The sequence below is a fragment of the Salvelinus sp. IW2-2015 genome, linkage group LG11, assembly GCF_002910315.2.
Source record: "Salvelinus sp. IW2-2015 linkage group LG11, ASM291031v2, whole genome shotgun sequence".
Lineage (NCBI taxonomy): Eukaryota > Metazoa > Chordata > Actinopteri > Salmoniformes > Salmonidae > Salvelinus > Salvelinus sp. IW2-2015.
In genome coordinates, this window is record NC_036851.1 from 27,178,813 (window position 1) to 27,204,570 (window position 25,758).

Below are 25,758 nucleotides of genomic sequence, written 5' to 3' on the forward strand. Positions count from 1 at the left end.
GACTCTTAATATAATAAATACATAATAATAATACAGTCATGTGAAAAGTAAGTACACCCACTTGAGTGTTTTTTTAAAATGTTTTATTTTTTACATATTTGGACACATGGATATTTGATTCACTGATAAAGGTAACCACATTTAACAAATCACACATTTTTTTACTTTGAAAATGTTATTCAATTAAAATAAACAAAAATGCATTTTCCTTATGCGGAAAAAGTTAGTACACCCCTACCTTTACCATCACATAAAATTGCTACAATTAGAATCAGGTGCACCAAAACAGGTGCAAATGATTAGAAAATCATTAGAGAAAAACTGGTTTGGTCTTAACTATATGGGTGTGTGGTAACACATCATGCCAATATCAAAAGACCTACCCTAGGCCCTCAGAAGAAATATTATTGATGCTCATGAGTCTGGGAGGGGTTACAAATCAATTTCCAAGCAATTTGAAGTACATCATTATACTGTCCGACGGCTCATCTACAAATGGAGAAAATTCCAGACCGCTGGCAATCTATCTAGGACAAGTCATCCCACCAAATTCAGCCCAAGAACTGACTGAAAGATGCTCATAGAAGTCTCTAAGAACCCCAGGGTAACATCAAGGGATCTACTGGCCTCTCTTGCCACAATCAATGTCAAAGTGCATGAGTCAGCTGTCAGAAAGAGACCGCACAAACTTGGCCTACATGGGAGTTCAGGAAGGAAGAAAAGAATATCAAGTCACGACTGACATTTGCCAGACAACATCTGGGTGAAGACCAAAACTACTGGAACAATGTGCTCTGGACAGATGAGTCAAAGGTGGAGTTGTTTGGCCGCATTGCCAGACGCCATGTTTGGTGAAAATGGAACCCTGCCTTTGAACAGAAGAACCTCATACCAACCGTAAAGCATGGAGGCGGTGGCATTATGGTTTGGGGCTGCCTCAGGGCCTGGACAACTTGCAAAAATTGAGTCAACCATGAAATCTATATTGTACCAGATAATTCTTGAGGAGAATATGAGGCCATCTGTCAAAAAGCTGAAGCTTAACCGAACATGAATCTTGCAACAAGACAATGATCCAAAACACAAAATCAAAGCTACAACAGAATGTCTAAAAAATAAGAAATGGTTATGGAATGGCCGAGTCAAAGCCCAGATCTCAATCCTGTTGAAATGCTGTGGGGGGACTTGAAGCGGACCGTGCATGCAAGAAAGCCCTCGAACATGACACAGTTGAAGCAGTACTGTAAAGATGAGTGGGCAAAAATTCCTCCCAGTCGATGTAAGAGACTGACAGACAGTTACAAGAAACGGCTACATTAAGTTACTTCATCTAAAGGGGGCAACACCAGCTATTGAAGCTAGAGATGTACTTATTTTTTCCGCACTATGAAATTGCATTTCCGTTGATTGTTGATGAAAAAATGATTGCAACGTATAATCTTTCAGCGTCATTTGTTAAATTATATTACCTTTATCTGTCAATAGTGTTGAAGTGAAGATTACATATCCATCTGTCCAAATATGTACAAAAAAAGGCTACTTTCCAGTGGGTGTACTTACTTTTTCACGACTCTACATGCCATTTAGCAGACACTTTTATCCAAAGCAACTTAGTCATGCGTGTGTACATTTTTATGTGTGAGTGGTCCCAGGAATCAAACCCACTATCCTGCTGATGCAAATGCCATGCTCTACCAACAGAGCTAAAGAGGACTTTTTGACTGGTGATTACTTATGCAGACTCAGCACTCAGTGTGTTCCACTCAGTTAAATCCAAATCCATGTACCTTGAGAAACACAGTGACTGGGTGGCTTTTATATATTTGGTGGAAAAGTGCAAAAAATGGTGTGTGAGTGAGAGAGTAACAGGGAGGGAGGGATGAATCTGAGAGGGACAACAAACAAACTATTATGAGTCACCCAATCTCTGATACACTCCACTTCCATGACATGTGCGCTCAGAGACCACACGTGCCCATAGAACAAGATTATCAAAGTGAGTGATGAATTGAAGAAAATGGCAGCAGTTTTGAACCTTACTGTAATAGATTTTTATTAAAATGAGCAAAAATAGATTTTTTTCAAAACTTTCTCGAGCAACAATTTTGCTAGGACTGTCTGGGAGTAGTCTGAGTGGGGAGGGGAAAACTAGCTGTTATTGGCAGAGGTTTGGAACTCTCTTTGTTTTTGCTCTATTAACCAATTTAATACATGGTGATATCACCATGGAAAGCCAAAAACTCGGTTCTGATTCTCCAAAGGGAAATGAGACTGATTTCTCTAAATGTACCAAAACCCTGTTCCCAGCATGTGTTAATCCAATAAGAGCGCTGGGAATGAGACGACTGTGGATCCGCTGTGTTGTGTTTGATCAAGGATTTAGTATGATGAGCTCCCTATGAGTCTTCATGCCCATCTGTCTCAGCCTCCATCCCGTTGTGTCCATTGGACCGTTGTCCCAGACACAGATTAAGCCTAGTCTTGGACTAAAAAACAATTTCAATGGGAATTCTCCATTGAGCATGTTTTTTGTCCAGGACTAGGCTTAATCTGTGTTTGAAAACTGGCTCATTAAGTGGTTACAATAGCCCACTGTTGATCCACAGCTGGCCACTTTCTTAGAAACAAATGGGAAGCATCAAGCAAGTTTTATGACATTATGGGCCATTGCGTTGGCTTTATCACTCGTTTTTGGTTATATCGCTCAGCATATGTTTTGTTATGATGAGACATTGGGAGTTACAACTGAATCAAGTTGTGCAGCACCACACCTCAAACTCCTTCAAAACAACCCAAGAGAAAAGATGGATGGCCTCTCTCTTGTTGTCTTGTTGTTTCCTCTTTGCCTACACTCAAGCAGTGTGGGTGTGTGGTAATCAATTATCTTTGTTTTCTCTCAATAGTTCCGGCATCTCTCTCCATCTTGCTGTCCTCGCTCAGCTATTTGTCCTCGTTAGTTAGCCAGTGTGTAGGAGAGCAGGTAGGCACAGAGCTAGCTACACTGTATGTTATAATAGCTCATAATGACTGTGTTGTGGAGTCTCACAATGGGTCTAAGTCACAGGTCTAATTCATCCACCTACTCTTTGCCCTGTGACGTCAACTAAGTCAGCCACTCCAGCTGGAGCTAACCACTCTGTCAGGAGTAACAGAGCACTCCAGGGCTCTCGTCTCTCACCTGGTGGCTTTGTGACTGCCTGAATGGTGCTCTTTATTGGAGCTAGTCATGATTTGGTTGGAGTGGGCGCTACAGTACATGATCAATACACGTGTATCCTGCTCATAAGGAAGAGTCATCACTCACATCATCAGAGCTGAGACCATAGGCCCTTGTTGACTGGAAAGTTTCAGTCACTCTCCCCGTGTAGCTCAGTTGGTAGAGCATGGTGCCTGCATTGCCAGGATAGTGGATTTGATTCTCGTGACCACATATATGTAAAATGTATGCACGCATGACAAGTCCCTTTGGGTAAAAGTGTCTACTAAATGGCATATGGTATTATAAAATCTTGTACTTCTCTTTCACAAACTCTGAGGAAGTGGTAACTTGTCCTCTTCCTTCAATCACGGCACTTCTCTGCACCATCAAACAGGCAAAGCGTCAATACAGGGCTAAGATTGAATCATACTACACCGGCTTCGACGCTCGTCTTATGTGGCAGGGCTTGCAAACTATTACAGACTACAAAGGGAAGCACAGCCACGAGCTGCCAAGTGACACGAGCCTACCAGACGAGCTAAATCACTTCTATGCTCGCTTCGAGGCAAGCAACACTGAGGCATGCATGAGAGCCTCAGCTGTTCCGGACGACTGTGTGATCACGCTCTCCGTAGCCGACACATACACAAGGGTGCGGGGCTAGACGGATTACCAGGACGAGTGCTCCGGGCACATGCTGACCAACTGGCAGGTGTCTTCACTGACATTTTCAACATGACCCTGATTGAGTCTGTAATACCAACATGTTTCAAGCAGGCCACCATAGTACCTGTGCCCAAGAACACAAAGGCAACCTGCCTAGCACTCACGACCGTAGCCATGAAGTGCTTTGAAAGGTTGGTAATGGCTCACATCAACAGCCTTATCCCAGAAACCCTAGACCCACTCCAATTTGCATACCGCCCAAACAGATCCACAGATGATGCAATCTCTATTGCACACTGCCCTTTCCCACCTGGACAAAAGGAACACTTATGTGAGAATGCTATTCATTGACTACAGCTCAGCGTTCAACACCATAGTACCCTCAAAGCTCATCACTAAGCTAAGGATCCTGGAACTAAACACCTCCCTCTGCAACTGGATCCTGGACTTCCTGACGGGCCGCCCCCAGGTGGTAAGGGTAGGTAGCAACACATCTGCCATGCTGATCCTCAGCACTGGAGCCCCCAGGGGTGCGTGCTCAGTCCCCACCTGTACTCCCTGTTCACCCACGACTGCATGGCCAGGCACGACTCCAACACCATAATTAAGTTTGCGGACAACACAACAGTGATCACCGACAATGACGAGACATCCTATATGGAGGAGGTCAGAGACCTGGCCGGGTGGTGCCAGAATAACAACCTATCCCTCAACATAAACAAGACTAAGGAGATTATTGTGGACTACAGGAAAAGGAGGACCGAGCACGCCCCCATTTTCATCAACGGGGCTCATCGAGCACGCCCCCATCCTATTCCCCCTCAGGAAACTAAAAAGATTTGGCATGGGTCCTGAGATCCTCAAGGTTCTACAGCTGCAACATCGAGAGCATCCTGACTGGTTGCATCACTGCCTGGTATGGCAATTGCTCGGCCTCTGACCGCAAGGCACTACAGAGGGTAGTGCGTAAGGCCCAGTACATCACTGGGGCTAAACTGCCTGTCATCCAGGACCTCTACACCAGGCAGTGTCAGAGGAAGGCCCTAAAAATTGTCAAAGACCCCAGCCACCCCAGTCATAGACTGTTCTCTCTACTACCGCATGGCAAGCGGTACCGGAGTGCCAAGTCTAGGACAAAAAGGCTTCTCAACAGTTTTTACCCCCAAGCCATAAGACTCCTGAACAGGTAATCAAATGGCTACCCGGACTATTTGCATTGTGTTCCCCCCCCCCACCCCAACCCCTCTTTTACGCTGTTGCTACTCTGTATATCATATACATTCATGTACATACTACCCCAATTGGGCCGACTAACCAGTGCTCCCGCACATTGGCTAACCGGGCTATCTGCATTGTGTCCCACCACCCGCCAACCCCTCTTTTACGCTACTGCTACTCTCTGTTCATCATATATGCATAGTCACTTTAACCATATCTACATGTACATACTACCTCAATCAGCCTGACTAACCGATGTCTATATGTAGCCTCGCTACTTTTATAGCCTCGCTACTGTATATAGCCTCGCTACTGTATATAGTCTGTCTTTTTACTGTTGTTTTATTTCTTTACTTAACTATTTTTCACCTAATACCTTTTTTGCACTATTGGTTAGAGCCTGTAAGTAAGCATTTTACTGTCGTATTCGGCGCATGTGACAAACTTTGATTTGATCATCTGAAGCACAATTGCAGTTTATCAGTCAAGAGTCACATGTCTCCACTCAGAGAGAAGTGCACACACCCCTACTCTCAATCTATTATTATTTTTTCGAGATTTCACTGCTTATAAGAGTGTCTGGGTAAGAGGATGTACACCCTCCGACTTCAGTTCACCAGAGAGCTCTTTTGATGAGATAACAATAAGTGTCAGTTATGGAATAACTGTAAAACCCTTACGTGTAGCTCAACTTTGATAGAGCAAAATAAACATGAAGATTGGTGTGCAAACATTTCACGATGAAGTCTATACCAGTTGTATTCGTCGCATGTGAGAAATAAAATTTGCTTTGGTTGGAGTTGGCAAGAAAATTGTGAGGCCTATACAAGCTTATGTGGAATATGTGAAGCGGTTCTGGTCCCTTGCCTAGATAATCATCCATACCCAGTACCACTGCACTGAAAAATACATGCCCGCAGATGCCAGACTATTTATATACTTCAGAGGTAGTTACAGTTCATGATAAGATTCTGTCCAATCACAAGAGCCCTCTAAGTCAAGGCACGGTGGTTGCCATAGTGATCCAGACAAAAGCCACCTGTCCGTTGTTTCTATAGTGATATTGGCCTGCCGATGCCAATAATGCCAGAGTATCAGAGATAGAGTTTGTCACACCATTATCTGTTTCACCTGTTATCTGTTTATCCACCCCCCTCCAGGTGTCGCCCATTTTCCCCATTATCCCCTGTGCATTTATACCTGTTTTCTGTTTGTCTGTTGCCAGTTTGTCTTGTCTCGTCAAACCTACCAGCATATCTTGAAATGTCTGCATCTGTGTCTTATCCTGAGGTCTGATAGAGTTAATGAGTCTGTCTCTAATGTGGCAGAGATGTTTTGTGTCCACAGCGTTCTGTCATTGTCAGCTACTGGTAACTGCCAAAATAAAGGAAACACTTGAGTAAATAAGGTATACAAAGTATATTGAAAGCAGGTCCTTCCACACAGGTGTGGTTCCTGAGTTAATTAAGAAATTAAAACATCTCATCATGCTTAGGGTCATGTTTATAAAGTGTCCTTGTTATTTGGAATCCTTGGGAAGTCCCTACCCCATTGAAGTTTACATTTGAAATGGTTATTGTAAGGGTTAAGGTTAGGTACAGTTTATGGTTAGGGTAGGGGTTAAGGTTAGGGTAGGGGATAAGGTTAGGGTTTAGGGTAGGGATGTCCCAAGGATCCCGCACTGCATAAACCTGTTAAGATAATTATGTTCTCAATGTTCATAAACTGAACTTCAATTAAACTACTCGGTCTGTTACCAAGAATCTGTAAGGTTCTTGTTGAAATGAAACAGACAGAGGCCAGTCTACAATAGTCAGAATGTTTATTTACGAGAGCTCTGCTTATCATTTCCTGTACATTGGTTTATATACCTCTCATTTCGTCATTAATGTCCCTCCTCTCAGACAATGACAATATAGTTCACAAGTCTTCTCCTTCTCATACATTGCCTGCCACCTGTTATACAATCTACTACAAGTCCAAGATTTCTCCCCTCCCTGGGTGGGGAGACTTCCTTCCCTGTTATCAGTTCCACAGTGGTCACAAGTTGTCTGCCACAGTTCCTTGCCTGCTAACAGTCCCTCTTTCTTATGGACAAACATTATTTATCATTATACAGAGACAGGGTAGAATTCTGTTAGTTATAGTTCTACGTTAAATGTATACATAATTTAGTCATTATTCATAAAATTCATAACAAAACCGTATACAAATGCCCAGTTGTCCATTATTTTGGCTACCATGGCTAGAAGAAATCTCAGTGACTTTGAAAGAGGGGTCTCAAAAGAGCATCGGGGTTTAAAGGGTGTGTGTGTTGGTTCATCTAAAGTCCCCACAAGGATAGTAAAACAAGGAAAATTCTTCCTCGTGGGGACACGTCATGAGGACAAAGGCTATTTTAATTTAGGGGTTAGGGTTAAGGTAAGGGGTGAGTGGTTAGGTTTAGAAGTTAGGTTTTGGGTTATGGTTATGGTAGCGGTTAGGGTTAGGGGTTAGGGAAAATAGGATTTTGAATGGAAATACATTTTAGGTCCCCAAGACGGTAGAACAAAATGTTTGTGTGTGTCTCAGTCACCAGATCTCAACCTAATTGAACACTTATGGAAGATTATGGAGCGGCGCCTGAGACAGAGTTTTCCACCACCGTCAATAAAACACCCAATTATGTAATTTCTCATAGAAGAATGGTGTTGCATCCCTCCAGTAGAGTTCCAGACACTTGTAGAATCTATGCCAAGGTGCATTTAAACTGTTCTGGCTGCTCGTGGTGGCCCAACACCCTATTAAGACACTTTGTGTTGGTGTTTCCTTTGTTTTGGCAGTTACCTGTAGGTCTGTCAGGATAACTGCCTGTCCCCCTTCCCCTGCACCCCTGGTAGCCTATAGGCTGGCTGGGTACAAAGCAAAGCCAAGTAATTTGTTTTGGAACATAGTGTTGGTACCATTACGAGTTCAGGGCAGTGGAGTGGCTTGAGGTGCGTTTGGTTTAAATATATATATGGAGATTATACAGATTGATTCTCCCTAGTCTAGTGATCATCCCTCACACACATTGCTGGAGGATACATGAATTATCCATTTCTCGTTTTCTTCCCTTTCACCCTTTTCTAATTTTAGAAACCAGCCTTTGACGAAGGGGAAAAATACGAGATTTAAAATGGTGCTTCAGGAGTTACATCAGGCCTCTTACGTTTACCTTTTATAACCTGCTTGACTGTTATGCCTGGGATTAACAGTAATTGTATCATGTTTCAAAAGGTGTGTGTGTTTATGCCTGTTTGTATGCTTAAATTCACATAAATGAGCCTTCGAGTGTTTCAATTCTGCAGAACTTCGAGGAACAATGCATCTTTGGCACTAAAGCCATGATTATAGAACGTAGCCTGATGTTGTATTTGTGTCAAAGTGACAGCTTAATATCACAGGGACAAGGGGGACCTATGGAACATTAAACTGTGTTTGTAATTATCACACCAACAAACTCAGTCTGTATTTGTGCAAGTTTCAATATTTCTTAGTCTAGATTTCCTAGATGATTAAATCATGAAATCTTGAATGTTGGCACATTTAAAGCCGGCGTACACAGGATTCCAGTTCAACCCCAGTGAAAGAGCCTCTGTGTATAAGCCTATAAATTCTGTGTCTAATTGTGAAGGCAGAATATTGAGTCCCTGGCTGGCCTAAGGCACAGACAGCATTTCTAGGGCAGAACCCCAGATTGTTTTCAGTTAACAACAACATTAACCTGTGTCTAAGGACAGCGTCAAAGAACTTGAACATCCCCTGAGTCTGTTCTTAGTCTGAGGTATAGAACTGTTAGATATGTGTGTGTGTTTGTGTCTCTCTGTGTCCATATCAGTGTGTATCTGAAGTACAGAACTATTCGATTTGTGTGTTTTTGTTTATGTGTCTTTCTTGCGTTTGTGTATGAAGTATGCTTCAAAGTAGTACATGATACAACTGAGTCGTAATGTTGCTTAGATCAGACTGAAATGAGACTGACACACAAACACAAACACGCACACACAGTGGCGGTCTTACTATTAGGCAACTTAGGCAATTGCCTGGGGCTTCACATCATCCGGGGCCTCATGAAATTGGCATTCATTTTGTTTAATAATACATAATTTGAGTTGTCGTGCCTTCCACCCCCGCTTGTGGCACTCCTACGCTTGTGAGTAGGGTACTAGGGGGTAACTAGACCCCCCTAAGAACAATGTCTAATTGCTGACACAAAACAGCAACGTGTATGTGGATGAAGGTCATGTTTTGGCAAATAAAACTATGAAGGGAAATAAATGGCTACAGTTGACATTTTTTTTGTTAAAAATTTAATTTTTTTCAAGTACCGGGGTCACCCCGGTAGAAGATTATGGCATAGGGTTTCACACAAGTGTGTTAAAATCCATTTATCTGTTTTATTTAGAAATTATTTAGTAAGTAATACTTAAAAGCTAAGTCTAGTTATCTTATTTTAATAAAATATGGTGGGAGGGAATGGTGTTGCACATGTCAACATTAATATCCGCACTGTGAGGAGATTTGATGTAAAGTCCCTCTTTTTAACTCACCTGAACATTCATTTCCTTTGTTCTTTGTTGTTCCTTTTCCATGCAATACATTATGTACAAATGTACTAAATATTATTTTATTAATGCAAGATTTTGAATCGCAGCAGTCTTTAAAATTACATTCAGGAGCAAAAGGTTTTCGATAGTTGTTTTTAATTCATGAAAAAAATATTAATTGGAATATAATAAAACTAATAACATTAAATAACACTGGAATATAACATTTTGTAACAACTTAACTCAGTGTAACATTGATGTGGCTCTTATACTCTGCTATTGCACAATTCTAATTTGAACATAGGTCACCAATAAAGCTGTCCCCTGTAAAATTGGAGCCAACCTCCTGCACTGCTCACACTTAATCCAGTCCCCACCTGTGACTGAAAACAGGGGGAGAGATGCGAATTGAAAAGCTCTCTCTTAAAAACGTAGCTAGCTATCTAGTTATATGACATAAAATGCTGTGTAAAATAGCTTAAAGGCTATTAAGTAACATTAACTGTAAATCTATCAGTCCCTAGTGGAAACATTTACAACTGCAATTAAGTTACGTTATCTTTTGAATGTATTTTACCTCAGACAACCTGGTAATAAGGTTGCTAGCTAGCACTCCTAGCAGTTTATGCTAACTAGCTAGTTGGCTAGAATAAATTAACTCTGTCAGAGTGACCATCGAGTTCTTGGTCAAATAAAATAAAATGTTATTTGTCACATACACATGGTTAGCAGATGTTAATGCGAGTGTAGAGAAATGCTTGTGCTTCTAGTTCCGACCATGCAGTAATATCTAACAAGTAATCTAACAATTTCACAACAACTACCTTATACACACAAGTGTAAAGGAATGAATACGAATATGTACATAAAAATATATGGATGAGCGATTGCCGAACGGCATAGGCAAGATTCAGTAGATGGTATAGAGTACAGTATATACATATGAGATGAGTAATGTAGGGTATGTAAACATTATATTAAGTGGCATTGTTTAAAGTGGCTAGTGATACATTTATTACATCCAATTTTTTATTATTAAAGTGGCTAGATATTTGAGTCAGTATGTTGGCAGCAGCAGACACTCAATGTTAGTGATGGCTGTTTAACAGTCTGATGGCCTTGAGATAGAAGCTGTTTTTCAGTCTCTCGGTCCCAGCTTTGATGCACCTGTACTGACCTTGCCTTCTGGATGATAGCGGGGTGAACAGGCAGTGGCTCGGGTGGTTGTTGTCCTTGATCTTTTTGGCCTTCCTGTGACATCGGGTGGTGTAGGTGTCCTGGAGGGCAGGTAGTTTGCCCCCGGTAATGCTTTGTGCAGACCTCACTACCCTCTGGAGAGCCTTACGGTTAGTGTTCGGAGCAGTTGCCGTACCAGACGGTGATACAGCCCGACAGGATGCTCTCGATTGTGCATCTGTAAAAGTTTATGAGTGTTTTTGGTGACAAGCCGAATTTCTTCAGCCTCCAGAGGTGGAAGAGGCGCTGCTGCGCCTTCTTCACCATGCTGTCTGTGTGGGTGGACCATTTCAGTTTGTCCGTGATGTGTACGCTGAGGAAATTAAAACGTTCCACCTTCTCCACTACTGTCCCGTCGATGTGGATAGGGGGGTGCTCCCTCTGCTGTTTCCTGAAGTCCACGATCATCTCCTTTGTTTTGTTGACTTTGAGTGTGAGGTTATTTTCCTGACACCACAGGGGGCCCTCACCACCTCCCTGTAGGCCGTCTCGTCGTTGTTGGTAATCAAGCCTACCACTGTAGTGTCGTCTGCAAACTTGATGACGTGCCAATACCAGAGTGGGCACACTTGCTAAATAAAGTACTTTTTTTGTGAGTAAACCAACTGTAGAGTTGAAAATGTGATGGAATCCCATTTAACTTGTATTTTTTTATTCGGTACATGGCAATTTATCGGTACAAGGTCTTTTTTATCGTGCAACAAAACAAAAGCAAATTTTTTATTCTTTAATATTCATTCGCATGAAAAACTGTTGGTTGAAAACCTAGCTATTGACTTCAAAAAATGTGGTAGTTTATTTTATAATCTCTTGCATTACAAAATCATTGGTGTCTTTCTCAGTTTACAACATAGAAGATAAACATTACAGAAGACTTTCATAAATCGTTTTTTATATGTACAAAGTTAAGGTTTACCAAAAGTCTGTCTGATCTCTCTAAAGTTGGCTTGTCGGCCTGTCTTGTTAAACTACATCAAACTTGGACTGTCTCTGTGAAAACACAGCTTCTATTTTGTAAATTATTATTTCACCATGTCTCTGCCTGGCCTGACTTGCCTAGTTAAATAAAGGTTAAATAAATCAAATAAAAAATTATAATAGCACTAAACAGCTTCTCCACTGTTTATGATGAAAGTTTGATCGTTTACAATATATTTATTAAATATAACAATAATAACAGGCAGTAAATGCATTCTATATGCCTGCTAGACAATATTTTGTTAAACAGTTTGCAGGTGTTAACATGGATTTTGTTAGATTAGATTTGGAAAATTATTCACAAAAGGTACCAAACGAATCTATTTTCTGGACTCCACCGACATGTTGACCACACCTTGTCACAATGTCTCTCATTCCTATGTTGTCTGACAGAGGTTTTACAACCGTGATTTAGCTCCCTGTGACGCCCAGCACCAGCCTACAGCACCAACCGGCTGCCTATATCCATTAGCGGTGGTTTACCCCCCAGGATTTGGCGCGTATTTCCGCAAATACCCTACGGTGCGCTCACAATTATCCTACCCATTTCTGGCTCCATTATAGTGAGTGCTTTAATGTCCCCGCAAGATCACTTGATACATCTTGACCATGATAGGGAGGGAGTAAATGGCATTGAAATAGCCCGTCATTAGAGCTGCCCTTGACTCGCCGTTGGTTACCTGATTGACTGTGCGTGCCTCTAGTCACTTGCTTCCCCACACACCGTGGGGATTTGAAAACCGTGCGCTCTATTTGGAATCGGAAATGCTTTTGAAGCTCACGTAGAGCGAGCTGACCACCGCGGCCTCGTCATTAATGGAGTCTTTCACTTCGGACGGACTCCGGCACAGCACCGTTTCCAGCTTCTTGGGCAGCTGGCCGCTGAAGAGCAGGTAGATGCAGGGGTTTGTGCAGCTGTTCAGACTCGCCAACAGCATCAGAATGGTGAACGTTGTCGCTGCAATGACAATAACACAAGATGAAATTACGCACAGGTAGACTAGCTTACCCAAAATCAGAGGGCGTGTAAACAATAAAGCACTAGGCTACATCAACAGTCATATTGTTGACTTTATTATTTAGTTATAATAAGATTGATATCGGTGTTCTTACTTTCCGTCGGCGCGTCCATGTCCCAAACAGACCAAAGCTGGACCATGAAGAACGGAGTCCAGCAGATGATGTAGACGAACACAATAACCACCGTCATCTTCACGGTCTTGATTCGTGCTTTGGACACCCCGGCCACGCTGCTGGTTCTGGAGGGCAGTGGAAAGGCCACCCCGCTTCCCCCCTCCTGATGCGTCTTTAGATAAAGGTTGACCTGGATGGCTCGACATATTTGCACCTGGCACACCACCACGGTCAAAATGGGTAAGACAAAGATGACCAGCGTGGTCCAAGTGATGTAGGTCTTCAGGCCCCAGGGCTGGATGAAGTCCGCCCAGCAGTCGAACACCCCGGGCGCCACCTGGACCCTCGAGAAGATGAAAATCTGAGGCAGGCCGCCCACGAGGGAGATCGTCCAGGCGACGCACACTGGGATGTTCCAGCGCGCGTGCCTCCTCTGAAACTTGACCATGGGGTTGCATATAGCCTGGTAGCGGTCAATGGTCATCACCACAATCATGTAGGTGGACGCAAACATGCCCACTACCTGCAGATACTTCACCAAGCGGCACACCAGGTCTGGTCCAATGAACCTGTCCGTAATTTCCCACATGAGCTGCGGGCAAACCTGGAAAAACGCAACCACCAGGTCTGCTATGCACAGATGGAACACGAAGACACGCATCCTGGAGACCTGTTTGCGCCGCTTCCACAGAACCAGTAATAGCCCGGTGTTCAGGATAGAGGCGCTTACGAAGATAACACTGAGCAGCGCGATCTCTACTTTGGCAAGTTTCTCATCCCGGGGCGTGTCCTCAACCTCCATCATCATACTGAAGTTACCGAGACTGCTGTTTAACGGGTGCATGGTTTACTGATGGAGAGCGAAGAGGAGGCCAGCAACTTTACGCACGAGTGGTCTTCTGCAGAGAAACAAATACAAAGATTCATACACTGACTAAATGAGAAACGTTGATATGCTATTATACTATTGTTATGATTTACCTACCATATCTGATCTTAACTTCTCAAATAACAATAAAAAGCAAGTCTGAGTGAGTAAGTTAAGTTGCGTTTAGGCTAATTAAACTTCGAAATTACAATGAATAAATGCTTATCAAATACTGACATCATCACATCTATGTCAAAACAAAATGGCCTAAATGTCCAAATAGCTCAATGATTTCAATCCAATAATTTTTAAAAAATAGGACCATAGGCTAAAGAAACGTAGGCCTATAACTTAAACAAAGACAACTTACTGATTATTCGTTTGATTGAAGTGCGCAGGATAAGTCTACTGATGAGGTGTTGCAGTGGTTTCTCTGGGTTTTATATTATTCGCATGGGAGAGGGTGGGGTGGAGTTTCAGCACCACAGTCCGGGCGTGCAGCGGCTGCCGCTTTTCATGACTAGAGAGCCCTTTCCACTCTAGCGAGAAGTCTTAAATATGATCACTTGTATAATTTTATCAAATGTAAATATTGTTTTATTTTTTAGCATAACTCGTTCGTTTTTTATTTACAGTTCGGTCAGCTAAAATCGAATTAAATCTAAGTCAAACCTATTTGTCACATAGCTACAGTTTACAGCAGGTATAAAAGGTGCAGCGAAATGATTATGTGCTATAGCTCCCTCAACAATGCAGTAGGCCTACATTAATAAATAATAAACAATAACAACGAAAATAGTTTAAAAAATAGAAGTAGTAGAAGTAATAGAAGAGGTAGTATGCATAGTAATAATGGACTGTATTTACACTATTTGCAAATATAAAGTGGGTAGTGGAATCATTAATAGAACAGCATAGTTGACTGTGTGTGGTGTGTATGTTCTGAGTGCTGGTGTGTGTGTGTGTGTGTGTGTGTGTGTGTGTGTTGTGTGTGTGTGTGTGTGTGTGTGTGTGTGTGTGTTGTGTTGTGTGTGTGTGTGTGTGTGTGTGTGTGTGTGTGTTGGTGGTGTGTGTGGTGTGTGTTGTGGTGTCTGTGTGTGTGTGTAAAGGATGGATGTGTCATTAGAATTCAAATAATTTCTAGCGTGTCAGGCTGCTACAGTAGGTTGTCTGTACTGTATTAGGCTAACAGATGTTTACATTGGACTGCACTAGGTATAGGCCTACTTGTTATATACAGTAAGCACCCAGTCTTTGGAAGTTGTCTCAGCCTGGAATTCAGTTTCCCTTTCCATAAAGAGCTCCATGCTTCTACATAATAATTCAGGTCTTTAGCCTATGTATAAGCTTCCTGGGAGAATGAGAACATCCCAACTTACACAGATCTGAGTGTTCCTGCAACCCTAACCCCAAACTCCAAAATTAAATGTTCCTCAAATAAGTAGGTTTCAGTAATACAAATTTACACTTTCAAAAAACAAAACTTGATACAATTATTATAATTCATAAGCCAAAGTCTGATGGTCGGTGGCATTGCTTAAAAATGAATGCTATTATATTTCTTTGAGTGCACAATTGGATATCACCAGACACGTAACGATCAAGACGTCGGTTTCTCCCATGGGAGACCACAGTTCAGACCCCGCCTGTGACAAATGCTTTGTATTTACATTGATATAATGAGTTGTCATAATTGCACAAACACAAAATGGATCAATACTGACAATAAATGCACTCATCTAATGACAATCTACCCAAATACCCTATGACCTATAGTCTCATCCTCCCTATATTGGCCTATCCAGACAGACACAAACAATCAGTCCCATCACAGGGCATGGAGATGTGCCAATGTAGCAGAACACCATTAGTGTTCCTAACAACCCCCAGATGTCCTGAAACAGTCAGTGTTGATTCCAGACAGACAGTTGACTTCAGCTGGTTAAATATGTTTTCTGTGGAGAAATTACTCTGACACTGTTGCCCTTTGGGTCCCTCCTTCTGGAGGTGACTATCACAACTATATCACACGCTAGTGTTCATGTGGAACAAATGAAAAATCAGGATAATTATATCACTAATTACTCTCACATGCCCATTGTAAATATGTTGTGATGATAGGTTCCTTATGATCTGTGAATCTGACTGATATTATAAGATTTGGTGATCAGCTCAGCCTCTGTGCCCAGCTTGTCCTCCCCTCCCTCTGACTCGCTGCACATATTCCTCTGGATCAGAATCCTTGGGAGTTACAGGTGCTCCTCTGGTCTTGTAAGACATACATCATTGGGTTTACCCACTAAAGGGGAGGCAAGGGCAAGTTCAATTCGACACAGCCTCTCCTCTCCTGGGACACAGCTCACACAGGCTTTTGGATATCCAGACTGTGTGTCTTCCATGGGGAGAGATGTGGAGAAGGTGAGATCAGAGGAGCCATATTGTCAACAGAGAGTGAGTGACCTCAATACTGGGAGTCGAACCCCAATTGGAGATAAACACTCAATACTTTCTTAGAATGCTAACACATCTCTGTGTTTTGTGCATTGTGTAAAAATCATTCAAAAGGACTGATCAGAGAGACATACCTTTGAAGTCAGTCTATTCGGTTGACTATACACGAGAGAGAGAGAGAGAGAGAGAGAGAGAGAGAGAGACCCACATCTTTTGAATATTTTGAGGTTTTGGTGAGTGGGGGCAGCTGAATAGTGTAATAAGCCTATGTATACAGTTAGTATAGGGAATACAATAAAATCTTATAAAATTCTTATTTCTCATGTTTTCTTTATTATATACTGAACAACAATATAAACGCAATATGCAACAATTTCAAAGATTTTACTGAGTTACAGTTCATATAAGGAAATCAGTCAATTGAAATAAATAAATTAGGCCCTAATCTATGGATTTCACATAACTGGGAATACAGATATGCATCTGTTGATCACAGATACTGTACCTTAAAAAAAGTAGAGGTGTGGATCAGAAAACCAGTCTTTTGGATGTGGTGTTAACCCCGGTGTCCTGGCTAAATTCCCAATCTTTTTTATTTATTTTTTATTTTACCTTTATTTAACTAGGCAAGTCAGTTAAGAACAAATTCTTATATTCAATGACGGCCTAGGGAACAGTGGGTTAACTGCCTTGTTCAGGGGCAGGATGACAGATTTTGACTTTGTCAGCTCCGTATCATGCTGAAACATGAGGTAATGGCAGCGGATGAATGGCAAGACAATGGGCCCCAGGATCTCGTCACGGTATCTCTGTGCATTCAAATTGCCATCGATAAAATGCAATTGTGTTCATTGTCAGTAGCTTATGCCTGCCCATACCATAACCCCACCGCCACCACGGGGCACTCTGTTCACAACATTGACATCAACCACCCACACGACGCCATACACGTGGTCTGCGATTGTGAGGCCGGTTGGACGTATTGCCAAATTCTCTACAATGATGTTGGAGGCAGCTTATGGTACAGAAATTAACATTAAATTCTCTGGCAACAGCTCTGGTGGACATTCTTGCAGTCAGCATGCCAATTGCACGCTCCCTCAAAACTTGAGACATCTGTGGCATTGTGTTGTGTGACAAAACTGCACAATTTAGAGTGGCCTTTTATTGTCCTAATTTGATATTGATTACTGCACTGTTGGGTAAAGCATGCAAGTTAAACTGACTGTTGTGCATAGGACAATAAATCATGACCCCCTTTGGATACAATTTTGGGAATTTAGTTTGAGGTCTCAAGCTACTGTTGCAAGTTAGAATAGTAGAATACACAAGGTCAAGTTCAGATTTTTGGTGGCCCCCTCCCTCATCAAAATTGCCCATCCCTGGTGTAGAGTATATGACTGGGTGTATGTCTGTATGCCTGATAAGAAAAGGTGTAGACTACCTAGGTAACTCAAAAGCATGTTAATATACAGTGCTTTTTGTGGTGTAAAAGAACACCAGGCACTGCAACGTGCTGCCGGAAGAGGTATGGTTTGATGTCGTGCTTGTAATGACAGACAAATGTCAAACCATGTTCACTACAAAAATAGGAACAAAATCGCAACAATAATATCAGAGCAATGCCAACAAGCTCCCTTCACTTCTAAAGAGGGTAATTGTACTACCACCATTTAATTAACCTCGTCCCCAGCCTCTATTGCTACAGCATAGAGACAGCTGAGAGCCGGCCGGGTTGGCGAGATAACCATTTTATTTGCATCCATCTGCACTGTCTTCTCTGTGATTAAACATAAATAGACTAATACCTTTTGCCACCATTTCAAACATTCCACTCTAGGGTAAAAATAAAATGCTGCACATTTAGAAAACAACTTTACAAGAATCACACTTTTGCATTACAATTTTACTTGAAACAGAAACTGTTTAAACATTTTTAAGGCCAGGCACCACAGGTTGAAATACATTTTTTGCATCTACCTTTACATTTTTTTATTTGTTGGTATTTTGGTCCACTACTGTTAGTATTTTCAAAAAGTACAGAATTTTAAGCAGGTTGACGTTACATTATCACAAATCTTGCCCTGGAGGCAGAACGGGGTGATTTCCGCTAGATAGGGCAGCTGCAAATTCAAAATGATCTATATCGTAAACATTTATGAAAACAAAAATGTGCTTGTTGGACTTAATTTAAGGTTAGGGTTAGGCATTAGGGTTATCAGTGTGGTTAAGGTTAGGGTTAGGTTTAAAATACGTTTTTATTACTTTTTGGCTGTGCCAGCTAGTGAGGCATGACCACTCTGCAGACCTGCCTCCAGGGAAAGATTTGTGACAATTAATGCTAAACTGCAATTTTTATAAATGGATGATAATTTAATTTCAAAGCTCACTACACAGAATTACACATTTAAAAGCCCATTTCATAGAGAATGTAACATTCTCAACTATATGTACTGTAGTTACTTACTTTGAAGAGATGGTGATTGGGTCTAAATTGAAATAGGTGTTTGACGTTTGATACTCAAAAGGAAGTATACTTGTCTTTAACTGCCATTTCCCGAAAGTCGAATGCCAATAAATTTTCCTCAGCTCCAGAAGCATCTACATTCACAACATTTTGTGTGGTTATCCTTAGATATATTCTCGAGACTTGCCTAGAGGGAATTGTTTATTATGTTAAACATTTTACAAATGTCACGCCCTGACCGTAGAGAGATTTTTTTGTCTCTATTTTGGTTTGGTCTGGGTGGGCATTCTATGTTCTTTTTTCTATGATTTGTATTTCTGTGTGTTTGGCCGGGTGTGGTTCTCAATCAGAGGCAGCTGTCTATTGTTGTCTCTGATTGAGAACCATACTTAGGTTGCCTTTTCCCACCTGTCTGTGTGGGTAGTTGTCTATGTGTTGTTGCCTGTCAGCACTCATTTTTGTATAGCTTCACGGTTCATTTGTTATTTTGTTAGTTTGTTTAGTGTTCGTTCTTTAAATAAATTAGTATGTACGCATCCCACGCTGTGCCTTGGTCTCCTCTCTTTGACGGCCGTGACAGAACTACCCACCACCAAAAGACCAAGCAGCGTGGTAAGAGGGAGCTGCGTCTTTTGGAGAGTTGGACATGGGAGGAAATCCTGGACGGCAAGGGACCCTGTGCACAGACGGGAGAATATCGCCGTCCTGAAGAGGAGCTGGAAGCAGCTAAGGCGGAGCGGCGACGCTACGAGGAGTTGGCTCAAGAGGCGTGCACGAGAGGCAGCCCCAGGAAAATTGTTTTTGGGGGGGGGGGGGGAACATGGGGATTGTGGCAGTTGTCAGGTTGGAGACCTGAGCCAACTCCCCGTGCTTACCGTGGCGAGCATGTGACTGGTCAGGCCCCGTGCTATGGGGTGATGCGCACTCATAGCCCGGTGCGCTATATTCCAGCTCCTCGCATCTGCCGGGCTAGGGTGAGCATCCAGCCAGAGAGGATTGTGCCAGCCCTGCTCTCCAGACCTCCAGTACGTCTCTACGGCCCAGGATATCCTGCGCCGGCTCTGTGCACTGTATCTCCAGTGCGTCTGCACAGCCCAGGTGCGTCCTGTGCCTGCGCCCCGCACGTGCAGGCCAAAGTCATCATCCAGCCAGGACGGGTTGTGCAGGCTCTTAGCTCGAGACGTCCAGTGTGCCTCCACGGACCAGTGTATCCGGTGCCTCGGCCAAGGACAAGGCCTCCTGCATGTCTCCCCAGCCTGGTGAGCCTGTGCCTGTGCTAAGAACTAATCCTCCTGCATGTCTCCCCAGCCTGGTGAGTCCTGTGCCTGCTCCCAGAGCCAGGCCTCCTGTGTGTCTCTCCACTCCAGTGATGATCCATGGCAAGAAGCCTCCAGTGATGATCCATGGCACGAAGCCTCCAGTGATGATCCATGGCACGAAGCCTCCAGTGATGATCCATGGCAAAGAAGCCTCCAGTGATGATCAATGGCAAGAAGCCTCCAGGGGTGAGACATGGCACGAAGCCTCCAACGGGGGTCTCCAGCCCGGAGCCCCCAGAGACGGCCTCCAGCCCGAGCCCCCAGAGACGGCCTCCAGCCCGGAGCCCCCAGAGACGGCCTCCAGCCGGAGCCCCAGAGACGGCTTCCAGCCGGAGCCCCAGCGCGCCCTCCAGTCAGGAGCTTCCAGCGACGCACTCCAGTCAGGAGCATCCAGCGGCGCCCATTCAGTCCGGAGCTTCCAGAGGCGCCTTCAGTCCGGAGCTTCCAGAGGCGCCCTTCAGTCCGGAGCCTCCAGAGACTCCCCAGTCCGGCCCCCACAACGAGGGTCCCCAGTCCGGAAACCGCCACGAGGGTCCCGCTCTAGAGCGGCCACCTAAGTGGGCCAAGCCAGAGGTGGAGCGGGGTCTACGTCCCGCACCAGATCCGCCCACCGCGCCGGAGTCCGCACCTTTGGGGGGGGGGGGGGGGGGGTACTGTCACGCCTTACCGTAGAGAGCTTTTTATGTCTCTATTTTGGTTTGGTCAGGGTGTTGATTTGGGTGGCATTCTATGTTCTTTTTTCTATGATTTGTATTTCTTGTGTTTGGCCGGGTGTGGTTCTCAATCAGAGGCAGGCTGTCTTATCGTTGTCTCTGATTGAGAACCATACTTAGGTTGCCTTTTCCCACCTGTCTGTGTGGGTAGTTGTCTATGTGTTGTTGCCTGTCAGCACAAATTTTTGTATAGCGTCACGGTTCGTTTGTTATTTTGTTAGTTTGTTAGTTAGTTTTACTGTTCGTTCTTTAAATAAATTAGTATGTACGCATCCCACGCTGCGCCTTGGTCTCCTCTCTTTGACGGCCGTGACAACAAAAATGTATTTTATGTACATGTCTTTAGTATTTGGCAGATAGAATGACAAAAAAAGTATTTAGTCACAATCTGCTCTGATTACACTCGCTCTTGGAGTGTCTTAACAAAATTATGCCGCGTTCATGTGCTAGTCGGAACTAGGAAACTCGGAAATGTGTGACTTGCTAACTGGTTGTAGTTATACACATGCCGTGTTCAACCAGTTAGCAAGTCGGAAATGTCAGAGTTTCATAGTTCTGACTAGCACTTGAACCCGGCATGAAACCAATATTTAGGCTGACTAATGCCGTGTTTACTTGCTAGTCGGAATTGGAACCTCTGAGTTAAAGGGAAAGTCAATTATTTACGTATAGCTTCCTATTGGTTGAATCTGATACTTCCCAAGTGGGAAACTCGGAATCATATTTCTATAACGAGTCAGCAAATTGGAAACTTCTTAGTTTATTATTTCTGACTAGCATGTAAACGCGGCATTAATCCAGTGTCCAGAAAATGTTATTTGCGGGACAAGCATATGCACACATTTGAGATATCACATAATTTGCATATTTTAATACAATATAAAAAAAAATGTTTAATACAAAAAAGTGTTAAATTTGTATCTATATTCAACTGCCCAGTGGTGGAAAAAGTACTCAATTGTCATACACTGTGCCACTTGGGAGGCCCCTACTTAAGTACTTTACACCACTGCTCATGCCTGGCCTTAACTGAGTTCAAATGATTTATTTCCCAATAAATAAGTAACCATTAATAACTATGTAGACATCTTCTGTATAAATATTGTGTAAAAAATGTACCTTACATGTAAAATACGTAATTGGTCAAGGTCCATTGACGGACAGAAAACGGGCCACTTAGTAGAGACTTCACTCACCTGCCCTTAACATAAAATAATGAGCTAAAATGGGAGGAACTGCCATGACAAGAAAGCAAAACAAACCTTCGTCGCCTGAATACAAGTCAAGTAAAATGACTTATAAATCTACTTTGTCTCTTGAGCATCCTACAAAGGGAAAGCCAGCCGCGAGCTGCTCAGTGACGCGAGCCTACCAGACAAGCTAAATGCCTTATAAGCTCGCTTCGAGGCAAGCAACACTGAAGCATGCATGAGAGTACCAGCTGTTCTAGATGACTGTGTGATAACGCTCTCGGTAGCAGATGTGAGTAAAACCTTTGAACAGGTCAACATTCACAAAGCCGTGGGGCCAGAAGGATTACCAGGACGTGTACTCAAAGCAAGCGCGGACCAACTGGCAAGTGTTTTCACTAACATTTTCAACTTCTCCCTGACCGAGTCTGTAATACCTACATGTTTCAAACAGACCACCATAGTCCCTGTGCCCAAGAAAGCGAAGGTAACCTGTCTAAATTATTACCACCCCGTAGCACTCACGTCGGTAGCCATGAAGTGCTTTGAAAGGCTGGTCATGGCTACCATCAACAGCATCCTCCCGGATACCCTAGACCCACTCCAATTCGCATACCGCCTCAACAGATCCACAGATGACGCAATCTCAATTGCACTCCACACTGGCCTTTCCCACCTGGACAAAAAGAACACCTATGTGAGAATGTTGTTCATTGACTACAGCTCAGCGTTCAACATCATAGTGCCCACAAAGCTCATCACTAAGCTAAGGCCCCTGGACTAAACACCTCCCTCTGCAACTGGATCCTTGACTTCCTGACGGGCCGCCCCCAGGTGGTAAGGGTAGGCAACAACATGTCTGCTACGCGGATCCTCAACACGGGGGTCCCTCAGAGGTGTATGCTTAGTCCCCTCCTGTACTGGGTGGCCAAACACGACTCCAACACCATCATTAAATTTGCGGACGACACAACAGTGGTTTGGCCTAATCACCGACAACGATGAGACAGCCTATGGGGAGGATTTCAGAGACCTGGCAGTGTGGTTCCAGGACACCAACCTCTCACTCAATGTGAGCAAGACAAAGGAGCTGATCGTGGACTACAGGAAAAGGCGGGCCGAACAGGCCCACATTAACATCGACGGGGCTATAGTGGAGCTGGTCGAGAGTTTCAAGTTCCTTGGTGTCCACGTCACCAACGAACTATCATGGTTCAACACACCAAGACAGTCGTGAAGAGGGCACGACAACACCTTTTCCCCCTCAGGAGACTGAAAAGATTTGGCATGGGTCTCCAGATCCTCAAAAAGTTCTACAGCTGCACCATCAAGAGCGTCTTGACCAGTTGCATTACCGCCTGGTATGGTAACTGCTCGGCATCTGACCGTAAGGCGCAACAGAGGGTAGTGCATATGGCCCAGTACATCACTGGGGCCAAGCTTCCTGCCATCCAGGACCTATATACTAGGCAGTGTCAGAGGAAAGCCCAAAAAATTGTCAAAGACTCCATTTACCCTATTCATAGACTGTTTTCTCCGCTACCGCACGGCAAGCGGTACCGGAGCACCAAATCTAGGACCAAAAGGCTCCATAACAGCTTCTACCTTCAAGCCATAAGACTGCTGAACAATTAATCAAATGGCCACCGGATTATTTACATTGACACCCCCCCCCTCCATTTGTTTTGTACACTGCTGCTACTCGTGGTTTATTGTCTATGCATAGTCACTTCACCCCTAAATCAAATCAAATCAAATTTTATTAGTCACATACACATGGTTAGCAGATGTTAATGCGAGTGTAGCGAAATGCTTGTGCTTCTAGTTCCGACAATGCAGTAATAATTTTTTGCCCCGCTTTGGGAGGCACAATACAGTGCCACTGACACGCCCCTACAAACTGCGGGCCTCTCCTTCACTGAGCCGATGGTGAGTAAAACTTTAACGTTTAAACCTCGCAAGTGGCCTCAGGCCCAAGGAGGCATTCCAGCGCGTCCACAGGCAGCCGCAAGACCACTGGCTGGTGTTTTACGGACATACTTCATCACATCTTAATCCAGTCGCTTGTTCCAACATACTTCAAGAGGGCACCATTGTTCCTGTCCCAAAAAGCTAGGTAACTTGTAGCTACAACGACTACCGCTCGCCCACCGTAGCACTCCACTTCGTCATCATGAAAGTGCTTTGAGAGACTAAGTCAGGACCATATCCTCCACCCTAGCCGAACCTAAGACCACTCCCAATTGCTTACCGAACCCCAGATAGGTCCACAGACACCAATCGCAACCACACTGCCACACTTGCTAACCATCGGACAAGAGGCAATACCATGTGAGAATGCTGTTCATCGATTACAGCTCAGCATTAACACATATACCCTCAAACTCGTCATCAGCTCGAGACCCTGGGTCTCGACCCCGCCCTGTGCACTGGGTCCTGGACTTCCTGACGGGCCGCCCAGGTGGTGAGGGTAGGTAAACACATCTCCACCCCGCTGTTCTCACCATGGGGCCCACAGGGTGCGTTCTGAGCCCTCTCCCTGTAATCCCTGTTCACCCACGACTGCGTGGCCATTTGCACGCCTCCAACTCAATCATCAAGTTTGCGGATGACACTCAGTGGTAAGGCGCCTTGATTAACCAACAACGACGAGACGGCCTACAGGGAGGAGGTGAGGCCTCGAGTGTGGTGTCAGCGAAAATAACCTCACACTCAACGTAACAAAACAAGGGAGATGATAGTGGACTTCAGGAAAACAGCAAGAGGGAGCACCCCCTATCCACATCGACGCGGTCAGCTAGTGGAGAAGCGTGGACAAGCTTTTAATTCCTCTCGGTGTACAATCGACGGACAACTGAATTGGTCACCCACGACAGACAGCCGTTGGGAGAAGGCGCAGCCAGCGCCTCTTCAACCAGGAGGCTGAAGAAATCGGCTGTCACCAAAAAGCACTCCAAACCTACAGGATGCAAATCGAGAAGCATCCCTGTCCGGGCTCGATCACGCCGGTACCGGAACGCTCCCCACAACCGAAGGCGTCTCCAGAGCCGGTAGTTGAGGTCTGCAGAACGCATCACAGGGGCAAACTACCTGCCCTCCAGGAACCTATAACCACCGATGTCACAGGAAGGCCAATAAAGATCATCAAGGACAACAACCACCCAAGCCACTGCAATGTTCACCGCCGCTATCATCCAGAAGGCGAGGTCAGTACAGGTGCATCAAAGCAGGGACCGAGAGACTGAAAAACAGCTTTCTATCTCAAGGCCATCAGACTGTTAAACAGCCACCACTAACATTTAGCCGGCCGCTGCCAACATACTGACTCAACTCAGCCACTTTATAAAAATGGCGGAATTGATGGAAATTATGTAAAAATGTACCCCTACCCACATTTAAAACACATGCTCCACTTAATACAATGTTTTACATACCCATACATTACCATCTCATATGTATATCTGTATCATCTCTCTTTATATCACTCTAACTGCCATCTTGCCATCTTATGTAAATACATGTACCACAGCCACTTTAAACATGCCACTTTATGCGTTTACATACCTACAGACTCATCTCATATGTAATTATACCGGTATCTATAACATCTACTGCATCTGCCATGCCGTTCTGTACCACCACTCATTTCATAATCTTTTACTGTACATATTCTTTCCCTTTACACTTGTGCTGGTGTGGGTAACGGTAGTAGTTGTGGAATTGTGAGGTTAGATACTGTTGGTTATTCCTT

At 43.8% G+C, this 25,758-nt stretch overlaps 1 protein-coding gene across 1 annotated transcript; it reads right to left on the reverse strand.

Annotated features, from left to right (window-relative positions):
* Positions 1-12,539: 12,539 nt before the first annotated feature.
* Positions 12,540-13,804, reverse strand: LOC111970627 (vasopressin V2 receptor-like). The gene is made up of 2 exons (XM_023997432.2): positions 12,979-13,804; positions 12,540-12,823 (listed from the first exon to the last, which is right to left on the reverse strand). Exons 1-2 carry the CDS (start codon positions 13,802-13,804, stop codon positions 12,615-12,617), a joined length of 1,035 nt encoding a protein of 344 aa, XP_023853200.2. The 3' UTR covers positions 12,540-12,614.
* Between the last annotated feature and the right edge of the window lie 11,954 nt (positions 13,805-25,758).